At 45.5% G+C, this 18,706-nt stretch overlaps 1 protein-coding gene across 14 annotated transcripts in view; it reads left to right on the top strand.

The window, feature by feature from the left end:
- Positions 1-18,706, top strand: part of DTNA (dystrobrevin alpha) — a 333,077-nt gene that overhangs the window by 294,695 nt on the left and 19,676 nt on the right. For 13 of the 14 annotated variants that reach the window (XR_008998277.1, XR_008998276.1, XM_057503964.1 and 10 more), the window contains 4 exons: positions 3,665-3,734; positions 5,272-5,369; positions 7,830-7,943; positions 14,306-14,402. Coding sequence is in view for 12 of the 14 variants with exons in the window: in XM_057503964.1 (XP_057359947.1) it covers positions 3,665-3,734; positions 5,272-5,369; positions 7,830-7,943; positions 14,306-14,402 (379 nt within the window). In the remaining 2 variants the exon portion in view is untranslated. Of the gene's footprint in view, positions 1-3,664; positions 3,735-5,271; positions 5,370-7,829; positions 7,944-14,305; positions 14,403-15,982; positions 17,077-18,706 lie in introns of those variants that run through there. The other variant, XM_057503968.1, reaches the window with a different exon arrangement.

Raw genomic sequence — 18,706 nt, 5'->3', positions numbered from 1 at the left:
CTAAAGGCCTGCAAAGGGCTCTGTTCTCATAGCATTTTGCTCTCAACCAACTGCAAAAGAGAAAGTAACCTGATAAAGGGACGTCCACTTCAGTGCTAGCTAGTAATGCCTTCCCAGGCGGTATTCCTCCTGTTAGCTATTTGCATTTTAATAGAGTAGTACATGAAGCCTAATGACCTAAGACCTTAAGGTCTTAACCAATTAAATTCTGTCACCATTCAGACCAATGGAAGAAATATTAAGAGAAAACATGGAATTATTTCTGGTGTCCTTTGGACCACATTATTATTTGGCTGACTTCCCACCCTGGAAGTCAGAACAGGCCTGCTGAGAAACCAAAGAAATGTGGCCAAACTGAGTCCCAGAAGTGTTTGCTAGGTCACAAGTCAGCAAGCCCTGCTTAGCTTGGGCCACCTGAGTTTCCTAGAATGTCATTTGAAATCGCTAGCCACAGAGTCTGGCCACATACTTAAGGTAGAAAGAGGAGAGCTTTCGGAATGATAGATGTCCCCACTCGGGAGCCATCTACAACACAGCTGCTTTTTTACTCATCGTGGTCTGGTGGCAAGATTGTTGATTTTAATTTCTAGAAATTAATAGCCAAGGGTAGAGAAAGTGTTTAGCATTGGTATTTCTGTAATGATTTAGGGATTATGGGCCATTCATTTTCAACTATTTGTAATTGAAGTCTTGAAATAATGAAATTTATCAGAAGAATGCTTCATTCACCCTGGTACAATTTGAACATACTGAAATGGCACATGTGAGCTCATAAATCATACATATGCAGGATGAGCTAATATACCCCCTGCCCCCATTCACTTGGCTGGTGGGGGAAAGGTGTGGACATGAGTTACAGCTTACCAGAAAGACTCCCGTAACTTCACTGCTTACATTTCCAGGACTCCTTTTATGTACCTTCATCCTACTTATACTGGCTGGTCATTTTATCATGAGGATTTTTTTATCAAGGTTTTTTTCATTGTTTATTTATCAGAATACTCGCAAATGTTTTTGACAAAGTCACTTTGAGGCAGGCAAACAGATTGTCTTGGCTTGGAGCAGTGGCACTGTGTCTGTACAAACTGTTGAATTAGGTATACAGTCTCTAATACACCAGCCAGAAGTGATAAAATCAAGATCAGCTGTTCCTCCGTGGAGTAGTTTTACTTTTAAAGCAAAGACATTCTCCTTTTTAGAGCTATAACAAGAAATTTAGTTACTATTTTTAACCACTGCAGAGCGCAGACATTGCATTACAAGGACAAACGTCTGGCTTCAAGGCACCATTTTCCAGTACCAATTCCTGTTGCTATTAGAACTGTCCTCTTACTCCAATTGTACGCTGTTTGAAATCTCAGTCCTCAGGGCTTGGTGCTATGTATATGTTAGCCTGGAATCCTAGAACTTTCTGTTTTAGGGAATATTTATGAAATACCATACATACTACATGGATTTCACTTAAATACTCATGTAAAATCATATCCTTTGTATGTTTTACATCTGGGATTCATCTCATGTTTAAATTTTTCATTATATTTTCAAGCCCTGCCAAGTCCTTGCTACTCAAAAGTGTTGTATTTGAGTAGCAAGGACCAGCAGTATCAACATATATTGAATGCTTGTTAGAAGTGCAGATTCTCAAGTCCCATCCCCCGCTAACCCTAACTCCCACTACAGAATCAGAAGCTGCATTTTCACACAATCCCTAAGTGATACGTATGCACACTAAAGTTTGAGAAGCTCTGGTAGGTGTTGGATTTTGAAGGAGACAAGAATTATTAATGAATCTGAACAGGTTACTTAAGCTAAGCAATAACACTGTATTAACATTTTAGGGCATTTAATGTGTTCTAGGCATCATACTATCTTGATGCATTTTACATGCATTATCTCACTTGGTCAGAAGGAAAAAGAAGACTTGGTAAATGGAAAAATTCGGGAATATTCTGGATAGTTACCATGTCCCAGAAGAAAGGGTTAAACCTAGAATGGAGGTGTTTGGACATTAATGGGGTGCATGCATGGTTTAGCATGTGAACATTTACATGTACAGTTTACATATGTGAGGAGTATAAACTAGAGTAGAGGTAGTGAGACAGGAAAAAATGCTGCATAGTGGATTCAGCCAGCCAGGGAAGAGCTATTTGGAAGTGGCATAGCTAATATTCTGAAAGCCCATGATTTTCACTCATCTTCTCACTTCAGAACAAAGGTTAAAAGACTATGTTGAATGTTTACTTCATATGTAATTGTGCTTATAAATAATGTAAATGGATGTTACTTTATATGGATAAAAGTCTTTGCAATGGATAGTTCTTATAATCTTAATATTAGTACAAAAATGTGTTGTTTTTAATGTACAGTCCTGAATATTTTTTTCTTAAGAAATAGGCTTAAGTGTACAAGCCAGTGGAGAATATAAGCATATGTAAAGATGAGAAGAACTAGTTCCTAGTCTTGCTTCTGACCTGATACCATAATAATTGATAATCCAAACTATGACCAAGAGATTAGTGTTACTAATATATTCCACAGAATTTTTCTTAATGGCACCCAAAGCTTAATCTTGGGTGAAGAAACTTCTTAAATATGGGAGAGTTGATCGTGCTTGTATTTGCAGTACTTTTTTAGGAACTCTGATCATCTTTATTGTAGTATGAACAATTTATAGAAATTTATAGGAGGCACACTGTACAGTTCCCATTAATATCATTACAAACAACTGTTAAAATCCACATTTCTGGAAGTAAATATAAAATGTCAAGGTACTGGGTAGTAGTATGACCAACGGGAATCCTGTTGGTCGTCTATTGCGATGTAAGGATTACCCAGACACTTAGCAGCTTCAACAATAAGCACTCATTGTCCCACGGGAGGTCAGGCACCAGGTTTAGCTTCGCTAGGAGCCTGTGGCTCAGGGACATCCACGAGGCTGGAGTCAAGCTATCAGCTGGGCTGTGGCCCCATCTGAAGGCTGTCCCCAGGGCTTCACCCCAGGCCTGCAGTTCCTCCTCCTGGGGCCTTTCCACAGGCGGCCTCGTGACCAGACAGCTGACTTCCCGCAGAGAAGGCAATCTGGAAGCGCTCAGGAGGAAGCTCCCTAAGGTGGAGGCTGCGGTCCCGTGTGACTTCACATGGAGGCGGCATTTGGTCACTTCTGCCTACCTCTGCCCATTCTGTGCGTTGGAAGCAAGTCAGTAGGTTCTGCCCTTACTCAAGGGAGAGGATCACGCACATCTGTGTCTGCCAGCAGGTGGGGGTCACTGCAGATGGACCACAGGTTTTTTTTCCCACTTTGAGTCCATATTTTCTGACATGTCTATTTTGGACATATATTATTTGTGTAATAAGCAAAAATGTTAAAGTCAATAAAAAATTAAAAAGAAAATATTCTTTTATCAGAAATATTACCTGAAAAGTCACTCCTCTTTGGAGCTTTCTTAGTGAGACAGCTGAATTGACTGAACAGAGGATGTGTTAATGACCTTCCCAGCCACTATCAGATCATGTCGTGAGTCCAGGTCTGATATCATTAACCTAACGGTTTTGTATAGCTATGAAATCTTTGCACTGAAAAACTGAAAAAGCAAAGCCCCAGTGGTGCTGTGGACACACTGGTCTTTCTCCCTGCCTGACCATCTCCTTGCTCTGCTCCCAACAGCATGCTCGATGAAGAGCACAGGCTGATCGCCAGGTACGCAGCAAGACTGGCAGCGGAGTCCTCCTCCTCGGTAAGTCTTCTGAGTGAGAAGATGTCATGTTCGTGGTTATCCTGCAGCTGGCGTTACACCAGCAGAGCTGGAGCATTTCACTGTGTGGCCTGTAAGACCCAGGAATGGCCTGGCCTTCCACTACTTCCTTTTTCACTGCTCAGTTCTCATGTTAATATGGACAGATCATAGCCTGAGACACTCTGCCACCACATTGCTGAGCCAGCCCAATATCTGATTCCTCTGGGTGGTTCCTGACCCTGTGATATAAAGAGCAAGGCGATGACTCCAGGCCACAGCGGACTCAGATAAGTCTCTACTGTCAACAGCACGTGAAACATGCACAAGAAAGACAATAGTTATATAATGATGTCAGAAAGAAAAACCTGAATCACAGGTCAAAGTTGCCACATGCCCTATGTAGCAGTGGAAAGCTATCTAGAATATAAAACATAGGACCTCCAAATTATTCATTAGCACCACAAATCATTTCTTTGTTCAAAGAAATATTAATTAAAGAGCAGGCTGAGTTTTCATATCTTTGGCCTTAGACAATCATTTTTTCAAGTTTGGTATTCTTTTGTAGAGAGATTAGTTGTGATTTTTAAAAATTTGTTTTAAAAACAATAAATATTAACATTGAGGAATTTCTACCATGTATTGTAGGACAAAGAAAGCAAGGCACAGAGAAGTATACATAATATGACCTTGTGTTTGTAAAACAGTGACAAATTACTGCTTGACTAAATGCACATATATGCATGTATGATAAATACATATGTACTGTATTAACATTACCTTCACCATATACATATATGTGCATTTAGCCAAGGGTTATTTTGTATATATACATATATATAACTCATTAAGAGTTAATTTGTGTACACACACACACACACACACATACACAAATATAATTATGTGAGAATGGAGAGAACCATGGCTGTGTATACACCAGTTGTTAAAGCTGGACTAGGTTGCATGACTAGAAATTCTGAGCTGGTGGTATGAATATAGAAGAAGTATATATGTATATCATATTCATATATAAGGAGGAATTATATTATAAAATTATGTGTATGAATAGTGAAATGCTAAATGCATGTTGAGCAAAAGAAGAAGTCATATCAACTCTGACTTGAAAACTAGGAAATGTTTGTGTATCACAGTGATTGAACAGCGATTCTGCAGAAAGTGCTTTATAAACAGTAAAGTATTTTTATGCCCACCTGTATCGAGAGGACAGTTGCAGTGGGGACAACATGGCAAGAATGAAATAGCTCCCCAAAGTTAAGTCAGAAAGCTAAGAAACTCTTCCTCCTGTGCTCTGTGTGTTTACCTGCTAGAGAATTCTGCCTGCTCCATTGCAGGGATGTGCTCCAGATCCACAAAAAAGTTGGTCCTTAGCAAAGGAATGGCAATTTGATTTTATGTGTTGGCTTTTTTGTTCTGATAGACAGTTTCTTCCTTCTTGTCTGCATATTCATGATTCCTGTCTTCTCAACCATGTGGGTTCCCATTCCCCATTGTTAAATAACATAAACCACGTATTTTACAGCAGCCAGCTCAGCAGAGAAGTGTTCCGGACATCGCCTTCACCATTGATGCAAATAAGCAGCAGAGGCAGCTGATTGCAGAACTAGAAAACAAGAACAGGTAAATCTTTAGGCATACTGGCTTTTCCGATCAAAGTGTGCCTTTACTGATAACCCCTAGTCATGCTTTAAAATATCCAGGTGTGTCACCCTGTATGACATTTAAGGGGCATCTAGAGTCAGTGATGCTGGCTCCTGAGAGGCTGGTATTCCAATTTTTTAGATATTCAGAAGCTTTATGAGAAAACATATTTAGAGCTCAGAGATGCCGATGCAGTCATCATTCTACATCTACACAGTCTCCTCTCCCTTTTCCTGACACTAGTTTCTGCTGGTGCTGGGCCCTCCCAAGCACTAGGAGGGGAGGATCTCTGCCACGCAGAGGCACTTAGGAGGCTGTCCAGGTGGGTTCCCTGTGAGGACCCCAGGCTCAGAGAGGCATCTGACACCACCATCACCCAGTTGTTCAAGCCAACTATTTCCCCGCCCAGTGGCCTGGCTGTGCCACGGGGACCCCCCAGTGCTGGTTGCTAGCCCACTGGTGGGCTCTGCTCTCTGACGGCATGTTTTTAGGTCCAGAGAGAATAAAGAAATGGGAGTGAGAAGAGAAGGCAAAAAGGAGAATTTCCCTTGTCCCTACCTCCTTTCACGGCCCTACCCCATGCCCGAAAAGCACCTCGTCCATCTGAAGCCATCACTGTGTGACAGCAGCCTCTGGTCCGCAGATCCCAGACCCACGTCCCTGAAGCTTATCCAGGTCACTGTCTGCACCCCAGAACTCACCCCAGGGTCTCCAAGGTGACACCCCAGTGATGGGACCTCTGAGCTGTGGGGCGGGGTAGTTCACTGCTGCACCCCATGTACCTGTGGCATTTCAGCAAGGATCCTGGGAGGACGGTGCTTCCTCCCAGCACACTCACGGGAGCTAGCTAGGGTTAGACCGGGATTAGGAGTCTTCAGGTTAACTGCAGAGATCACAGCCTACCAAGCTGGACCCATCAGACCACATACTGGAGACTGTCTGGTATCCGTGGCTTTGAACTAACCCCTGGATCCCCATCACCTCTACTGCCTGCCTGTGGGTGAGCGCAGTCCTGGAAAGGCCTTTCACTGGTCTGTGAGTCAGTGTCTTCACTCATGACGCAGATGGGCATTGTATACCCCACCGTTGGGGGACCAAACGGGCTTGCAAAGGCAGCGTGGGCCCTGGTGGGGAGCGGGCACTCAGCGCCCACCGTGCACCTTGGCAGGCTGCTCCTTGTCAGGGCCGCCCCTTCTCCTTCCAGGGCCCAGGGCTCTGTGCTTGAACAAGGAGAGCCAGGAGGCTGGCCTGGAAGTGGTTCGAGGCTCACCGCTGTCCCGGCTGGGCACAGGGCGGCCCTGGGCTGGAGAGGCGCCTGAAAGGGGTGGGATGGCAGCACGGGGCCCCCTGCCCTTCCCAGAGTGGCCCCGTCTCGACAGTTGGATGTATTGGGCTTCCACAGGAGAGTCTTTAAAGAAAGGTTTTCAGTGTGGAAAAACTGGGGACAAAAAAGGTTGAAAGCCGTGAATTACAGTCCAGCCGTCCCACCACCCCCGACAGGGCAGTGATGGCCATCAGCGTCGGGGTCCTGGGCAGGGGAGCAGGCAGTTGTCAGTCAGCCTTCGAGTGGGAAGCCGACCCCACGCTCACCAGGTGCCCCTTCCGCTCTTACTGCGCTGTTCCTATGTCTCCGGAGCACTTCGCTAGGTCCAGGAAGACCGACTGTGACCTTGCCTAACGGCTCCCGGTCCCGTGGTGATGACTCACCCGGTGTGCGTGCGCCGTCTGCGCTTCCGGGCTTGCCTCACGCCGCCTCCGCAGCGGCAGCTCCGGCCGCACCACGTCCCCACACGGAGGTCGCGCTCCTGCGTCTCAGACTCGCTACAAGTGAGCCCTTTTTAGAGCAGTTCCGCCCCAGATTGCCCTCCCTGAGGCCATCGCTAAGGCTGAAAATGTCAAGAGGAGAGTTTTGCCTACCTGGGGGCCCCTCGGACAGATGCAGGGAGGGCAGTTCTCTCCTGGTGCGAACGGGGTGTTTGGCTCTGAGGGGTGAGTGCTGTTTGTCGCTGGTTTCCCCCCAAGCACCCCTTCCTTTGAGCTACAGGCGCTCTCGTGGCGTCAGGCTGTGACCAGGGGTGACGGAAGGCACGTGCTGTCTCCTGAGCGGCCTGGGCGCTTCCGCGGCTGAACGCAGGGCCACGGCTGACGTTCCTCTGAGGGAGGTAGTCAGGGCCTGGCGAGCACTTGCAGAGCAGGTCCCACGGAGCCTCTGCCGTCTGGATGTACTGGAGGCAAAGTCAGTCGTCTTTCTCCCGTGGCACCCAGCAAGCTGCAGCCAGCAGCGTGGACACGTGTGGACACATGTGGACATGCTGCTCGGTGAGGCTGACTCTGCTCCCAAACGCAGGCCGCCCTTTTTGGCTCCAGGGCTCTGGTGCACTCAGAGGCTAGTATCCCGGATGTTAACTGACGTTTCTTACCTTCCTCCTCTGTCCCCAGAGAAATCTTGCAGGAGATCCAGAGGCTGAGGCTTGAGCATGAGCAGGCTTCCCAGGCCACTCCAGAGAGGGCCCAGCAGAACCCCACGCTGCTAGCCGAGCTCCGGCTCCTCAGGTACGAGGGGTCCAGGCCCCGGGGGTGCTAGCATCTGGGGCTCCGACACAGCTGACTGGCATGCAGCCCCAGGGCTGCTGGCATCTGCTTTCTTTGCGGTAGCACACACCTAAATGCTGTGGCTTGGGGCCTGGGGAGAAGGTGTTAACAGTTTTCCTGTGACAGAGAAGAGGAAACGGTGTTCTTTAGATCAGAAACAAAATGTCTCACTGGGAAAAACCTAAATTCATTTCTTTTTAGCTATGTGCACTATTGACAAGGTGTTTATGATGCAAGTGATCAAACACACACATGAACAGCTAAATAAACATCACATTTGGAAATTCACCTGTAACCCATAAAAGGGGGTCTGATTTTCTCTAAACCTTGGTCCCTAATAGCCTTACATACAGATTTTAAAAACAGATTTTGTGCCTTCTTGCTCTGCAAATGAATGAGAGTACCTGCTGCCCCTACTCTGGCATAAAATGTTTGAGCTGGGAACCGTCAACTTCATCTGCTTCACCCCCTGAGCTTCACGCCCATCTCCGCGGCAGGAGGGCGGGGCATGTAGGACGGACCGCGCCGGCCCTTGCATGAGAGGAGGGCATGCTGCAGGCTTCACCTCAGACGGGCTCAGCGCCAGGCGTGTGATGCGGCACGAGCCCGGGCCTGCCTGTGCGGCACACAGCACACACGTGACTCCAGAGACACCCCCCCCCGTAGAGATGCCGCGGTCCACAGGCGCTCTTAGTCACCACGTGTGACGAGCTTTCCACGGCTTGGTTTGCGAGCCCGTGCATCCCAAGTGTGCCCCACTCCGAGCCATCCATCCTGTTCACAGGAAGTGTAGATCCTCTTCTCAGAGACTGTCAGAATTAGAGGGCCACTCACCTCTTCCGTGCAAGGCGACTAAGTTAAGCGGGTTCTATGTGGCTGTGCTGTACATCACCACATCACCACTGACTGCAGCCATGGTGTTTCTGGGGGTTCTTTCCCGGTCCTGCCCTTGTGACATGTCAACGTTTGTGCACACGTGGCCCAGGCCTCAGGCCCTCCCTGCTCTCAGCTGGGACTAGACTGCTTCTCCCCAGGCTAATTCACGTGGCCGGAGGGTCGGGTCCCCGAAGGCTAAGAGGAGATCTATGGGACCTGCAACTCGTGGAGGCTCCCCGAGGTGAAGGGATCACGTCATAGCTTTGAATAATGTAGTGAAAGAAAGAGAAATTCTTCCTTTTCAACCTATGTGATCTCTGGTCCTACCTTCAGAGAGATGAATTAGAAACCCTTTACCGTCCATCACCCTGAAAGGATGAAAACAAGCAGGAGGAAGTAATATTTCCCATCCTCCTCCCTAAAGCCATATAAAAATAAATGCCTACTTGAAAGAATCTTTTGTCTGCGAGGATCACGTCAGCCTCCAAGCTCTCAAGTTGAAAGTGAAGCCTAATGTACAGAGAAATACACCTTAACAAAACACGTGGAAATAGAGCAGCCATCGCACCCCAGGCCCCCCGCCCCTGCCCTCCCTTCCCACAGGCGGGCCCTCTCCGCGGGAGGGCCATGACTAGGTGTAGCCTGCGAGCATCTTTCTCCGCTCCTACCAGTCGGTATTTGCTCTCGGCAGTGTTAGGTCCCCCTGGGGTGTCCCGGCCTGGGGGGCGGCCTGGTGGGCCTGGGTCGCAGGGCTGCTTTCCCCCGATGTTTTTTCGCCTCATCCCCCCATCTTGGGATGCACTGACGATGCTGACCATCCTCCTGGCCAACCCCACAGTACACTGAGGGGCAGGCTCTGCACGGACCTTCTGTCCCTGCAGCTCTCACTGTCAGCTGACGCCCGCCCCCGCCGCCCCACCGCCACCCCGAGGCCAAGGCCCAGGACACCTCAGTGCCAGCTGATTCACCTCCGTATTCCACACATGTTCTCTTCCTGGAAGAAAGAAAAAATACCCTCCCTTGGAGGCTTCTCTAGATACTTATACACTCATTGGTGTCAAGATTCCCTGACATCCCAGGTGAGGAAACCCTGCTCTCCATGAACCGAGCTTTACCGTTGGTCATCTCAGACCCTCCAGGAGCCCCCCCAGCAATGGCCTCTTGCACAGGCACTTCGGCCTCTGGGGTGGTGGTGTGGAACAACCACTATGCTTTGATGGAGGTCTTCATCCATTGCATCCTCTGCAGGCTCCTTCTGAGAACCCAACAGGACAATGTTCTTCCAGCTGGGGAATGGGTGGGGGAAGGAGCAGAGCTGTGCTTCCCATGGATGCCTAGTTTATTTTCATCCCTGACCTTTCTCAGTGATCGTATCCCCTTTTTACTTTAGCCACAGGAAAGCTGAAAGCCAGGTTGGCCACCGGACCCGGCAACCAAGTAGGGTTGTGGGATAGCGTTTCTGCGGACTGACACTCCTATGCACTTAGCTGTACGTTCACTGGCCTGTGTGACTGCTGCCACAGACCAGGGAGATGGACACTGTTCTTACACGTTTTCTGTAGACACGGCAACTGAGATCCCAGAAGTTAAAAAACTGCCTGAGGTCCCACACCATGAGTAGCACAGGTCATTCCATTGCCTTTTCTGGGGTCTAATTACCTCCCTCTTAGACTAGCTAGCTCAGGGAACACTCACTGATTCCCCACCTCTGGCCCATCTATGCTATCATCAGACTTACCTTTCCTCATCTTTCCTCATTTTACTGTTCATTCAGTTCCCTCAACAAACAGTTCTAAAGGGCTGTACCCAGGAGGGAGCTGAAGAACATTCTGTCCCTAGTCTCACAGAATTTGTGCTAAATAATAATCACACAAGAAAATATATAAGCATAAGCTGATGAGCACTATAAGGAATCTTCCTTTTAAAAAAGTCATAGTCACCAAACCTGTCCTTCCCTACAGTCTGAACAGGCTGCACTGAGGAAGTGCGTTGAGTATGAAAGATGGATGCACAGGGAGGGGCTGGGACTGCTGAATAACAGTCTCCTGCAGGGAGGACACATGGGGCGAGCGAATCTAGTACACTTCCATGGACCTGTGAGGCCTGTCCACCTGGAGCACAGTGACCAAGGCCGTGCGCAGTGAAGGTGGAGTTGGAGATGTCGGGAGGGGTGGACATGGCCCTGTGGCTGCTGTGCGGACCATCCTGAGGGCAAGGTTGTTTGTCTTGCAACAGGAAGCCCTTGGCGGAGGGCAGTTCGCTTCAAGCTAGCACAGTGGGTGAGCATATCAGATCAACTGGCCTCCTGTGAGCCTGAGATCTTCCTCCAGTGTCAAGCTCCACTAATAGGTTCAAGAATACAGGCCACCAGGAGGCACAGATGAGGCAGAGAAAGGTCTGGAACATTCCCTACGGTCCCTCCCCGCACTGGTTGCAGGACCTGTTGCCACAGGGTCTGTGAGCCCTTCCTGCATCTCCACCCCACGAGGAACTGGCATCTCCTCCTCGGTGATGGCACCCGGAGCAGCTCGCTTGGACTTATATTACACACTCACCATCATTGTTCTGAACTCATTCTCTCTCCCAGTAGCACAAAAACTATATTCAACCCATTTTATTCACAGTGTCTTAGAACAAAAGTGCTGAATGACTGTTTGTGGAATGAGTAGATAAATTTCAAAAATCACTACAAGACAGCTGAAGAGCTGTGTTTGCAAACCTTCTCTAGTGAGGAGAACAGTTACTGGCACTGTGAAGCAACTTCACAAATCTGGAGAAAAACAAGTATAATTTTTCATGTTCATCCCTTGCCTAAAAAATAAACATCGTACTCACTAACCAAAATGTTACATTCTTTTCAGTATATATGACATTATTACTTGAGAAAACTTGTTAATGTACAGTGACCTTTTTTTGTTGTTGTTTTACCAATTAAATGGAATTGTAATCTCTGGTACAAGTCTGCAGTTCCCACACTTGAATTTCACAAACTAGTTTAATTTTTTTTATTATTTTTGGGAAACAACATAAAATCAAATACATCTTGTTTTAAAATACAATGACTTTTTTAAAAACCACCATCTGTTATCACAATAGTTTCATATATGATATTCTACTTTTTTTACTTTTTATTTTGAAAAAAATTTAAGCCTACAGAAGAGTTGTAAGAACATCACAGTGGATTTCCTTCGGGGCCTCACCACCTGGAAACTGCAGACAGTTGCCAGACCTCCAGCTCCCTATATTTGTTTATGGATAGAAAACATACACAGTTTTGATTAGCCATTTGAGAGGAAGTTGCAGATCATAACACTTTATCCCTAAGTATTTATGTGTGCATTTTCTAAGAGAAAAAGGTATTTTCTTAGATAACCATGGCATTATTATCAAACTCAGGAAAATTAATATTGATGTTTATTGTGATCTAATTTACAATTTATATTAAAATTTTGCCTACTGTCCCAGTGCTATCCTAAAAGAAAGTAGGTTTTAACACACATGCAAAATTAGAAATAATCTGACAGGCTTTCAGAATAAAAGGCATTCCTTTAGAGGAATATATTTAGCTCTGTGAATGTAACATCACTATTAGGCAGTGTTTTCTCATTCCTCTTTGGGACAGTGGTGGCTACACCACAGATTTGTTATCAGAACTGCATTTGGCAATACCCAGTGTAGAGAAGGTTAAACAAAGACATTATTAAGTGAATGGGTTTTTTTTTAAGTTAATTCCATCAAATGCATGAAACGAGTGAATGTCATGTATTGAAAGATTACTACTGTAAAATAAATTTACAAATAAGGTTTTGTTGATGTTGATTAATTCTAAATTAATACTAGTTAACTTTTTCTGATAATTTTTAGATGGCTCTCTGTACTTCTCCCCTCCAATATTAGAATTTTACTTCCGCCTTCTTCCCAAAGTGCTCCTAGGGCCAAAAGTTACAGAGCAGGACCTAGAAGAGAGATCAGAAACCTTACTTTCCCTTTAAGCATCCTGTGGATGTTCATGGACACATGTCCACAGCATCAGAACCACTAGTGGACATGCCAGTGGGGAGTATTTTTGAATGGTCAAGACTTTCAGAATCAGAATTCTGCAGCTCAGGAAGACTGAATTAAGACACCATGAAAGTCCATAAAATTATGATGCTACTTGTCCTCAAGATTCAGATCAGAGGCAATTATAAAGGGGATTGAAGGATTGGTTGCTCAGGAGTAAGCCTTGGAAGCAGCAAAAACCAAAAATACAAATATATTCAAACGGAGTTGAGATATGTTTATAAATTTTAAATCCATAACTCACTATGGAGAAAGCAAATTTGAAACCTCTCATTTATGTCTGCAACCTTTACCCCACAAAATACCCCTCAATTGCATGAGTCACTGACCCAGCTCAGTGTGAGACATTTCTATATCGTCAGCCTTCCATTTCAGAACCCCACCGTAGCTCCACTTAGTTCTGCCTGTGCCATTGAGACCCTCCACTCACACCCATTCACACACCAACACTCATATCCAGCATTTCAAACTCAGGCAGAAGCCTTTGGGGCAAGGAAAAAATACATTGTTCAATAATGGTCATGAAATCAGAGATTTGGAATTGATTTGAAAAATATACTTCAGAAATGTGAACCATTAATATTTTTTGTGCTGTTACATTTTTTCCCCTCTTTTAAAGATATTTTTGCTACCTCTTACTGTTAACATAAATGATATAGATCATCCTGTGTGGTTTCCATTCTTGCTGACAGTTTCATAGAAGTTCTGCAAAACAAAACAAAATCTAACACACACAAAACTTGTAGATTATTTTTGGTTAGAACAATTGTGTAGGATTGCTTTATTCTGACTTCACCTGCTGGAGCTGAAGCCAAACCAGAACATTTAGATTAACCATGACAACTATATCCCATGAGTATTTCACCTCAGAAAGGCTACATGTTGCATACTAAGAATGGAAGAGATGAAAAACGTACTTTCCTATACCTGGTTTCCAAACACTAGGGCCATCAGCATGTTCTGTGGGATGCACAGGAGGGTCCTGGGCTTGGGAAGTCTTTGGCATTGGTCTCTGTCAGTGACACTTTGATTTTTCTTCCTCGGCTCATGGGAACCTGGTGGCACAGTGCAGGTCCCACAACACAGAAAGCATTCAGAAAAGATTTCATTAAGTGGGTTACTCAGCATAGAAGAGGGAAATACCCAACAGGATTTGTATTCTGTTTTATTCTGTTTTTTAGTATGTTTTATTCTGTTTTACTAACAAGAAACATATACCTCAAGCTTTAATTGTCCATTCATTGGACAGCAATTCCCTGCCTGTTACCCATGCGAAAGACCCAAAGATGTCCCTTTTCAGGTGGTCCACTAACACCACAAGATTGGGAAGTATAATTAGCTCAGCGAGTTGAATGTTGTTCTGATGACAACTGCTTCTTTCTTAGACAGCGCAAGGATGAGCTGGAGCAGAGAATGTCTGCTCTCCAGGAGAGCCGGAGAGAGCTAATGGTCCAATTAGAGGGTCTCATGAAGCTACTAAAGGTAAGATGTTTCAAATAAATTTTTGCTAGACTTGTGACTGGCATTTGCAAAAAATTTTTGCACATAATGTGCAATGTTTTTTTACAATTACTTTATGTGATTTCCCCAAAAATGTGGTTTTGAACTCACATATAAAAGTTTTTCTAAGACACATCAAATGATAGCTGTCAATTATAGGGCTTTCCTGGAACCAGACTACTGAGGTCCTTCATGGAAAAACTTCCTGGCTTTTTTCCAGTTCCTATGTGCATGAAAGTAATAAAACTAGATTTCTTTAGAAATATTTTACTTTTAATAGCCCTCAGCATTCTGAATAAATTGGAAAGAAGCTACTGTCTAATTCAGAAAATGAAGATTTAGCCATTCACAACTTTTGGTGATTATAGTTTTATCAAGAGGAATAACCATTAATTTCAATGAAATATTTTATCTCATCTGTGATAGCAAGTAAGTTATATAGCTTTAATGGGTCTCAAATGCAAACTGTAAATGGGAAGATACCCTTGCTTTTCTGCAGGCAGAGTGTTTCATAAGATGATCTATAGAGGTCCTCTGCAGAGTGCTGTGCCTGTTACTCTCATTGGGAGGTGGCATTCTTCCTGTCATGAACACTATTCCCGTCCTCAGTAAACACCAAATTACATTTCACGTGGAAAGTAGACTGGCATGGCCACACGTCCACAGCCAGCCATTAGCAGGGTCATCATGCTCTGCTCACTGGGGTGCTTGTCCTGCCGGAAGCGCACAGGTGTAAATGGTCAGGGGCTGGGACGTGACATGGCAAAGGCGGAGCTGGAGCTCAGAGAGGACGGGCCTAGTCGGCAGCTCGCCCCGGGGGACAGGGTGCCCGGCTTGGAGCTCACAGGCCCCACAGCCCCGGTGCACTGTTGCTTATGGTTTCTGTACACGTTCTTTCTCCCTTTCTCCCTTCCTTTCTTTTATTTAACAAATGTGTTGAAATCTGTGTCTCTGGCACAGATGTAAGTGTAAACTTCTTTCTTTTGTTTTCTTTTTGAATTCTTTGTTGGCTCTTCCTGCCATCAGTGTGGGAAATGCTTGAATGTCATTGAACCAAGTTTAGTTTTCAGTGTGTCAGATGTGTGTAGTGTAGAATTCAGGTTTTGATGCTAAGTCAGGACTAGATAATTAATAATGCTTCTGCCCTATTATCTCATTCTAAGATTCAGAAAAGCTCTTTCTGCTTTCCTCCCCCAATGTACCAAATGAAGAGGGCCAGTGCCCTCACTGAATGACAGGAAACCTGAGCAGCAGCCCCCTCCTTGTATTCCCGTAGCCTCTGTCACCCTAGCAGGTGGGCAGGAGTCTATTTGACAGCAGCCCTCTAGTCTCCCACCTGGCCTCACTGAGCAGTCTTTTGCATTGGAGTACACACCCACCACCACACAGAGGGAGACCTGGGCACACGGAGGAGAGAGATGGGTCTTCACAGACTTGGAAATAAAGTCACCAACTGGCGTCGAGGCCGTGGGGGCGTTTTCCTGCTCCCGTGTCCCTCGTGCTGCGCGGCTCCTTCTGGGACCCTGGGTAACCTAACTGTCACCGATTCAATCTTTCTGTAGGAAGAAGAGCTGAAGCAGGGAGTCAGTTGTGTTCCCTATGGCAGGTCTTAACTAACAATGGAGGCCGTCCTGCTGTTTTTCCCATTGCTTTTGCCTCTAACGAATGTTCATGCTTCAGTTTGGAAAGAAAAAAAGTACTGATTGCTTCCTTTTCAATGTAGTACTTGAACTGAGATAAAATGTAGCAGTTTTTGTAACTATTTACCATTGGCACCAGAGGAAGAACTGTTTCGTCTTTTAAGAGGAAACCAATTGTGATTTGTTGGAAACTTTATAGATCTCCAGGGGCCTGAGTTTCAAACCAGTCATGCTTTTCTGGGCTGGCAATCAGCCCCTTCTCTCAATAGAAAGACACCCAACCTAGGAGAAAGCCCACAGCATTGGGAGGCCAGCCCCCCACCTCACACGGTGAACACGCAGCCTGGCCTCCACTTCACTGAAGAGGTGCTGCACCTCTCTTTCTAAAAATCAACCAATTACATCTCTTTTTGTTGCATAATTATTAAGCCCTGTTCCTCACACTCACCAGAATGTACTTAATTCCCATTGTTCCCCAAGCACAGTCCCTACTGTTGGGTGACAGTAATCTCTAAAGAATAGGTAACTTTCTGCTTCCTCTGATCACCGGGAGCCTTTCTGCTCTGGGAGTCCACAGGGTCCGTATACACATCTTCTCTGGAAATAGGAGCATTGGGATTCTCTAACTGTACCCTAACTGAAGTCCTGTGTCTGACCCTGTGGGCGGGTTCAGAAGCCAGCAGAGGGAGCAATATACTAAAAAAAAATAAAATAAAACATAGAAGCAAAATAAAAGCAGCTTTGACTTCAAGTGCATGAACCAAGCGGTGTATGACAATCTATCCACTTGGTAGTGTTATCACAGAAGCTCCCATGATTTCCGTGGCTTGATTAAAACCACAGCCTGTCCAGCTTCAACGTCCCTTTGGATTCTCCTGCTTTCTCTTCCCTGTTATTCATTGTGTTTGTGTGTAACAAAGACTGTTTGCCAAATGCTGGACACGTCTTTACTGTTCATTCCCGTGGCCTGTAAACAAGGAAAGTGTAAAAGACAATAAAGGCAATGTATCACACTGTTTTGTATTTTGTGAAAAAATTTCTGAAGTCAAACTTCAGGGAGAGACAGTCCCCTGGTGAAGGGCACCCCTCTGTGGCCCGTGTAGTTGCCCAGAGTACACAAGTGGGGAATTGCTGTTGTGCTTCCAACACACTTAGATCATGGTAGAGAAAAGCACCTTGTGGGGTGCTTCTCTGCAAACAGCCTTTTCTTTCCTGCCTCCTACTCAGCATGTGCATGGAAAGGAAGTAAGGCCCCACTACACCTGCTCCTTCTAGGGGAGACACAAGGACAGCCTTGCTCTATCCATCTTCCTCCGGGATTCCTGCTCTACTGTTTTCCAGGCAACCCACTCTTGAAAGGCTCGGGGGACCAGGAAGTTCCTAAAGCAATGTCTGTGCAGAGCTTAGCAGTTCAAAACCGGATGGGTGCCTGGAGCCCAGCCGCAGCAGTGCCCGTAGAAGAGCTTTCCTGCCTCCTTTGCCCACTTCTCCGCGGAGCCAGAAGCAGCCGTGTCTGCGATGGTGGCCAGCAGTGGGCACTGCTGCGTCCATCCCGCAGGCCACTGTTAGTGGCACCCAGAGGCCCACGGGCATGGTCTGGGTGGGCCATCTGCCCATCTCACACATTTCTTTACTCGCTTCAATACTCAAGCCTCTTTTCAAAAAGAAGCTGCAGCAGCTTACAACAAAACACATAAACAAGAACTAGAAAAATCTAAAACTAAATGAAAGAAAATGCAAATATGCTCATGGTAGGGACAAGGGTGTTGCTCTGAGCTTCCTGGCAAAGAGGCAAAAAGGGAAAGCATAATTGTTGGTTTTTTTACTACAGAATTGCCAGTTCTCAGGGGACCAAAATTTCTGTTGGCATAAAATGAAAAAGATCTTCACTCAGGGCATTAGAGCAGGAGTACTGACTAATGAAACAGACAGATGCATGTGGATGATTCCTACACTGACCTTCAGTCAAAATTAAAGACTGAGCCCCATATGCCCAAGCCTGTAGAGACAGTGCTACAAGGAAATAAACAAATGCTGTCCAAATATATAGGCTTCTCATTGTACAACATGATCTAAGGAGAGAATTTAGAGGTTTTAGTCTGGCATCTGCTTGCCTCTAAATTCTGCTTTTATTTATGAGCCTTTCCCTTTGAGGGACATCCTCTTTATAAAATCAGATTTAAGACACTGCATACAACAAATTGTGCTTGATTCAATAACCTCTGCTTGTTTTATCATAACTGTGTGGTTCCATGTATTTTATTATACTGGTATATATAACTCCTCCTTACACTGTTTCTTGTTAGAGGTAATGCATGAATTTGTCCCCCTTGAGTGGAGAACATGAATTTTTTTTAAAAAACAGTGTCTGTAATATAATATGATGATTATGATATCATAAGCAATAAATTTATTTTTACAAAACTTGAATCAAAATGATCCTACCCTCTTTCTTCCTTGTGTATTTTTAAGATTTATTGGAGGAACCATAAAAAGAACACTTGTAAAAAATTTAATAATGAAGGCAGCCAGCACATAACTGTAATGACGATGTCCCAGAGTCTCTGGCTTACCACCAGTCTCAAGGACTGCACCCCAGTCAGGGGCCAAGGAGCCCAGCTGTGAGGTCTCAGTAAAGATTTTCTT

This window comes from Manis pentadactyla, chromosome 6 (genome assembly GCF_030020395.1).
Source record: "Manis pentadactyla isolate mManPen7 chromosome 6, mManPen7.hap1, whole genome shotgun sequence".
Classification (NCBI taxonomy): Eukaryota; Metazoa; Chordata; class Mammalia; order Pholidota; family Manidae; genus Manis; species Manis pentadactyla.
Note: the sequence above shows the minus strand (reverse complement) of the source record. Positions and strands in the feature narration are given on the sequence as shown.